The sequence below is a fragment of the Myzus persicae genome, unplaced genomic scaffold (assembly GCF_001856785.1).
Source record: "Myzus persicae strain clone G006 unplaced genomic scaffold, MPER_G0061.0, whole genome shotgun sequence".
Classification (NCBI taxonomy): domain Eukaryota; kingdom Metazoa; phylum Arthropoda; class Insecta; order Hemiptera; family Aphididae; genus Myzus; species Myzus persicae.
In genome coordinates, this window is record NW_019100802.1 from 670644 (window position 1) to 677569 (window position 6926).

The following is a 6926-nucleotide window of genomic DNA, read 5'->3' on the forward strand; positions in this document are numbered from 1 at the left end:
AGGCTATAGGTAAACAAATTGCAGTAGGTACAATAATATTATGGAAAGCATAGCTGTAAATACTAAATAATACAAAGTAACTTGTCTGTTGATTATCAATGTCATATTGAATTAGATAACGTACCTACTAATGCACGTTTTGATAAAGAAATATTTAAATTAATCCAAAGTAGGACCCAACTGAATTAAACAGGGCTCTGTTATATAAGACTAAATTAATCCATTTTTAAATGAAGACCATAAAATTTTCTGATTAAATATTGCTCTGAAAAGTACAGTTCATGGAAAATACATTTCTCACATGTTTCCATCAAAATACATTTCTGAAAAAATAATTTTTCAGACAAATAGCATTTATTTTCCAATTTAAATGTTCCCTTGGTGATTACTAATAAGCATTAATGGAAAGTAAAACAATTGTGATTTTAAGAAAAAAGATTCAAATTGTTGTGTTTTCTATATCATGTCGATTATGAAAACAAAATTTCAAATTAAATTTCCTATTAAAATATTTTCAATTCTAGTAATTGATTGTTCAAATTTGTGCTGGTTCACCTTACCAGAATAATGTGTATCTTTTGTTATTTTTCGGTAACAAACATAAATGTACAAAGTACAATATTATACAACATACCTATGAAAATAACACTTGATGACAATTGAATAATAAAAAAAAAATAGTTTTATAGATTATTTTATTTTATTAAATGGAAATTTCACTTTATTTTTAATTTGACCAATTGGGTTTTCTTTTTTCAACAAATGACTGTAAACCTTCTTTGCAATCATTGAGTTCTAAATTATCTAGCATAATTTGTTCTCCATTCCTGTAAATACATCATGAGTTTAATTGTTAGAGAAATGTATAGTTATTAAATGTATAATTCTGCACTAATTATTAAATGTTTATAACTACAACGTCTACAACAAACATTTTTATTTTTAAATTATAAAAATTACTTGTAAGCTAATTTAATATTTTCATCAATTTGTCTGTAAAAAAATTTCTTTCCCAAAGTAGTTACAGAACGGCTTTTTTGACCAATTAATGTTGTCAACTTGGTAATTTCATCATCTAAAGGTAATATTGATTAGTAGCACCAATCACATCTAAATATTTTTTAAATAATTAACCTAATTCTTCAGGTTCAACAACCTTACTAACAAGACCAGTTCTAAGGGCTTCTTCAGCATTGATTGGTGTACCAGTAAATAACATATAAGCTGCAGTTTTTTTTGACACAACTCTAGTCAGTGGAATTCCTGGAGTAGAACAAAACAAACCAAGGTTTACACTAAAAGTAAAATATGATATATAATTTAAGTTTTTTTGCATAGCATTTTAGTCACAAAGTATTAAGTTAAATACATTCCGTACCCAGGTGTTGAAAAAGAACTGCGGTTCGAACAAATCGCCATATCTGAAGCTGCCACTAATTGACAACCCGATGCTGCAGCTATACCATCAACACATGCTATAATAGGTATAGGACAATCTATCATTGTATTCATAAGTTTTGTAGCTAATGAGAATACAATATTCTGGTTTTCTGGTATGCTCTATAAGATTATACAAATATTTTTTTATTAATTATTGAATAAAGTAAATTATACTTTTCATCTAAATATTATTTATTTAAACTAAACAATAAAAATTTATTACGTGATTCTTATAATTCTCATTATGCTTCTTAAGGACAAAACAATTATTGATGACAAACATCAACAAAAATTGGAAAAAAAGGGTTATTATGTCAAATCTATTTAACAGAAACTTAAAAAAACGTTTTCAAAACTGTCCACAATTCCATAAAATTTGAAAATAATTTTTTTATTTTAGTTGCTTCTTTTATTATAATACTTTTACACTAATCTATTGTCCAATACATATTTAGAAGGGTTTGATACAATATATTAACAAAAATGACTTCATAGAAAAATTATGAGGCCTTGTAAAATTGGTGGATTAACTATTTTTTTATCTGAAAGAAGGCTCTCTACAGGCCACATTGAACCTTGTTTTTATTTTTATTTCAAATTATTGTATAAAATAATTTGTAAAACACAGATTAAAACTGTGAATTTATTATAACTAAAATGTATTATCGTTATTATCATTATATAATATCTATAATAAATGTTATTTTGTATTTATACCTAAGTGATATTGACATTTAAGTATTTTATTTTGTTTGTAAAAACTTTTGAAAACATTTTTTAATTTTGTATAACTCTATATCTCCAATACTAACATTACTTATAAAAGATAGATAAATCATTTATATTCTAAACATGCACTAAAAAAACTGTACAATAATGATTTTGATACAGTATAACTAATTGATATAAGTTCTCACATGGATACCTTTATTGGCAATGTGTATAATTATTTTGCAGACCTGTGTGTAGAGAATTGGTCTACCAACATCCAAAACATTAGTTTATTTGAAAAAAAAATGTATACCACAGCAAAAATAAACATATATTTTAACTTACAAGCTCTTTGAGGTTGTGTCCAGCAGAAAAAACAGGTCCATTTCCACGTAGTACTATACTTTTTAAAGATAAATCATTTCCTGCATTTTTTATTTCTTCAATTAAGCGCTGTAGTGCAACAATGGATAGTGAATTTCTAGAAAAGTAAAATAATAAATATTTATGATTAAAATATAAATTAGGTTTATTAAACTATTTAATTTATGATACTTAAATACTAGGATTGTATACTTGTATCTACAAAGAACATTTTTTTTTGTAAGGACAATAAATAGTTCTATAAAATCCTATTTAAAGGAGTGCTCTTCCCTTACTCCCTATACTCTCTTAATATATATAGAGCTCAATTTAGAAACTAATCAGTGTCAATAACATCTGTTAACACTACAATAATGTGTAACTGAATATACACTTATGCATAGGTACTGTAGCAATGATGATGAAATAATGTTTTATACTTTATATATATGTACAATATACCGCAGTAATTGAAAAATTGCATCAGTGATATAATTTAAATTATGGAAAAAAAAATGCAACAACTGTTGATGGTATTTGTACCTATATGTACATCAATTTTTGTTCATTAAAAATGTTTTTACATTTGTTAAAGGCTGTGGAAAGAGGGCCGTTATTTTGTGCATTTAGACCAATAAGCAGAAGAAAAAATATTTTGAAAAAAAAATTAAATTAATTTGGTACTACACTTATTAAACAATTCAACAGAATTGAAAACCTGTTTCCTGCATAACCTAGAAAAGAGAATAAGGAATTCAAATGTTTTCAAAATTAAAATTATGCTTTTGGTACTGGGTGAATTTTTATTCCACTTTTTAGGACTTTCAAGTTGAAACTTTTTTGATCGCAAATTAATAGTGATGTGTGACTGCGTATATATATGTTACTGATGTCCAAGAATCTTTGCCATAGTTTATCTTTAGTTATGTAAAACGTGCAGAGTTTACACATCACTCGTGAAATAAAGCCTATTGTCTAAATCTGACCGGGATTAAAAACGGTTTGTTATTGACAGCCTTAATATTTAAAAATGTTCATTGATGTTAATCAACATAAAAAGATAAAAATTAAATGAGATTTTATCGAAAATGTTTATTCTGTGGTATACAAAATATTTTTTTAATTAATTAAATATATCATTTATACAAACCTTGTTTTAGGATCTGAAAGAGTTATATGGTATGAATTAATTGACTTGACAGTTGTTATAATATTTTCAGAGGCTGATGAAGACTTATGTCTATATAGTTGCCTCAAAACTGATTTCAACATTTTTTTGAGTAAATTAACTTGATAATGTTTCTGAAATAGATTATTCATACATATAATCAATAATCATATATTTATGGTAAGTAACCAATATTTGATTTTTTTATTAAATATCTAATCTGTAAATTGCTAAATAAAATATAATAATAGACGTTAACAAATTTATTAGCTGAAAATGAATATAGGTAGTTTATAAGCTTATAACATTACAATAAATAAAAATAGTAATAATTAATAAGTACCTACTTATATTCCAAAAAATAAAACTTAGTTATCTCAGTTTGAGTTAGTCGTAGTCAATAATTTATTTGCTTATTATTTGGTATAAGTATTTGATATTAGAATATCATATAATTCATGGTTATTTTTTTTCTCAACAGTTGTTTTCAATTACACACTAATCAATAATCGTCGATTAGATTCATAAATTCTAATGAAATAGTTTACTAAATTTAGGTATCATCAATAACCGTAAAAAAGTAGTATAATGTAACAATACCATAGACCTATTAACTAAGGGTCTATGAACAATACTATCAACGTGAATTTGAATGTATATTGTTATCTATTCTGCTCTATTATCACGAAACAATTTTTTTTTTTTTGGTCTTGAAATTAAAATTTTCCTGTATTTTTATCAAACGTTGACATTTTGTCAAGCTTTTCAGGTTATCACGTCCGAAACAGAGCAGCTTTTGACCGACGATCATTTCAGGAAACCGTTCAAATCTTTAAGGAGAACTGCTGGTTCGAAATCGGGGAATCTCCATTTCCATTTTTCCGCCTTTCAGACATACTGCACGAAAGACAACCATAGGATTTGCGGACCAGGACGCCCAGCCTGCATGGGGTGTTCTCGTTGGGCGGCGACAACGGCGCAGTGCACTACAATGTGCAGCCGACTTCGGTTCAGCTGGCAGTATCCTCTCGACGGCCCAAGAGGATATGGTGCTTGACGGCGACGAATATGGCATGCAGCAGCAGTAGCGGCCACTGCAGGAGCAGGATCAGCTATAGAGGAAAATTAGCCCTTGCCGAAGGATCACAATCGCTGGAATTGCTGCCCTTGTCCACGTGTTCGTTCTATTGGTATAGGTAATGCGCGGCCGTGCGGTTTGGACCGGAAAGTTTGGTTGCAGACCGAGAGGTGACTGCAGGATGAACTTTGGACTTGACGGTGAAACTGGTAAAAGGGTTAGCTTGGCAGTGGACGTTCTCAGAAGAGAGACATGAATTCCATAATTCTGGTTAGGTTTGGATTATTTGGTTGTGAAAACTTCCGGTTATAATCGAATGCTGAAATTATGAAACAAAACTAACACTTTTGATTTTTTTCACGATTCTCCGACATTTTTACATCTATTAGGTATGGTTTATAATAAGTTGTGAAATTCTTAGTTCATAATAATGTAAGCTTATAACTTACTTTTTTGATATTCAATATATTTTGTATGTATTATATATTGAAATTTGACAAAATGTCTTGTCGCGCTTCTTTGTGAACTGCCACGTACCTTGCTTCTTACCCCATTCAGTTTCACCGTCACTTCCGTTAATTCCTCCGTGATCAGATCGCCATCTCAAGTTCCGACACACATTCGGGCACACGCACCTCGATCTGCAATTTGGCTTTCTCGACCGTTTGCCTAACCAGAGAACGAACACAGGTGGGCAGCAATTCAATTACATGATAATATGCTTCCAGTGGTCCTTCGGCGTTGGCTGATCTCTAAACTCTGCTGACCCTGATCCCTTTTGCTGCAAGTGCTGCTGCATGCCATATTCTATATTCATCGCTGTCGAGCTCATCCTCCAGCTCCGCCGGATAATCCGCTTTCGACCGCATTACTGTAGTACACCCCGCCAAACCGTCGTCGCAAAGGCCCAACGAGAACGTGGCTCGGTCATCACAAAGGTCTCCGTCTTTCCCCGCCATCGGCCAAATGGCATCAAGGTCCGACATCCCTCTAATCCGCTAGTCCTCTCGTTGTCTTTCGTTTGCAGTATAGTATGTCTCTTTAGGTGTCACTCCAGTTCCACGTAATGGACGTTCCCGCCGGTGGTCTACAACTCTACATAATTTCCAGCGTTTCTCCTTAAGTTTTTCCGCTTTTAAATTGATCGTATAGTTGGTGTGTAAATAATAAGTTCCAAAAACTATAATGTTAACAAACAATAAATCTCGTTATTATGGTGCAAAATATTATATTTATAATATTATGACGCTATTTAACATATTATTTTATTTGGTTTTGTTAACCTAAAAAGTAAATTTAAGCCCCAAATAATATGAAAACAAACTTACTTTAAACATCGACTTTTCGAGTGATCTGTGTTCTGTGCCATATCTAGAGTGAATAGGTGTACAGAGTATACAGACGTGCAGTACACCGCCGCCGAAGAAACAGCTTTCTTTATTCGCCGTCATCTTGCTCTGAACTAAAACTTGAAAGTATTGAAATATTTTATGAGAAAAGCCTGAACAGAATAATATTTAAGAATAATTACATGTTTTATAGTTAGTTTTGTAGTGTTCGTTGGCTTATTATATTTTTTTTGTTCGATGAAATTATTAGAATCGTTCATCTTCTACTAATAATGTCAACGATTGTGGTTCACCCAATAGAATATACTTATTAAGTGATACATATTATTAAAATAATATAATATGAAAAATCCATAGACCTTAATATGTTCAGTACGTAATCATGGCTTTTTTAGTTTCATTGTATTTAGTAAATACATACTAATAAACATGGGCACCCTCGGGAAATTTATCAGGGAGGGACATAATGAAATCAAACACCAAAAAACATACTAAAAAAGTTTATTCCTCGCAAACTACCAAATGGGTAAGAAGTATATATTTATATGCTACTTATTTAGTCGTTATTAAATAAAAACTGAAGTCTTCGTGGTTGCTTTATTGTAAACCTTGTTAACTTTATTATTATTAACTGTTGGTACAACGAAGTATGTTGTATTTTAGTCGGGCCTCTTGCGTGTCTCTGTATTCTGTAATGATGTGTTTGAATGTTTGATTGAGGTTGGATATCCACATGTCAGACATGTTTTTGGTGGCTCTTTTTTCATGAGGTCGTCATGCGTGTACTGCCGTGTAGACTGCAGAGTGTATGACCAAT

General features: G+C 30.5%; 1 protein-coding gene across 2 annotated transcripts; it reads right to left on the reverse strand.

Moving 5' to 3' along the window:
• Positions 1 to 681: 681 nt before the first annotated feature.
• Positions 682 to 4274, reverse strand: LOC111043158 (enoyl-CoA hydratase domain-containing protein 3, mitochondrial). Of its 2 annotated transcripts, none has more exons than XM_022328034.1 (7): positions 4030 to 4274; positions 3665 to 3816; positions 2497 to 2632; positions 1379 to 1560; positions 1135 to 1295; positions 961 to 1075; positions 682 to 827 (listed from the first exon to the last, which is right to left on the reverse strand). In XM_022328034.1, the coding sequence occupies exons 2-7, from the start codon at positions 3784 to 3786 to the stop codon at positions 728 to 730; spliced, it is 816 nt and encodes a 271-aa protein (XP_022183726.1). In that variant the 5' UTR covers positions 3787 to 3816; positions 4030 to 4274; the 3' UTR covers positions 682 to 727. The 2 variants fall into 2 exon arrangements, with proteins under 2 accessions (XP_022183726.1, XP_022183727.1); XM_022328035.1 differs by having other exon boundaries at positions 4026 to 4274.
• Positions 4275 to 6926: the final 2652 nt, after the last annotated feature.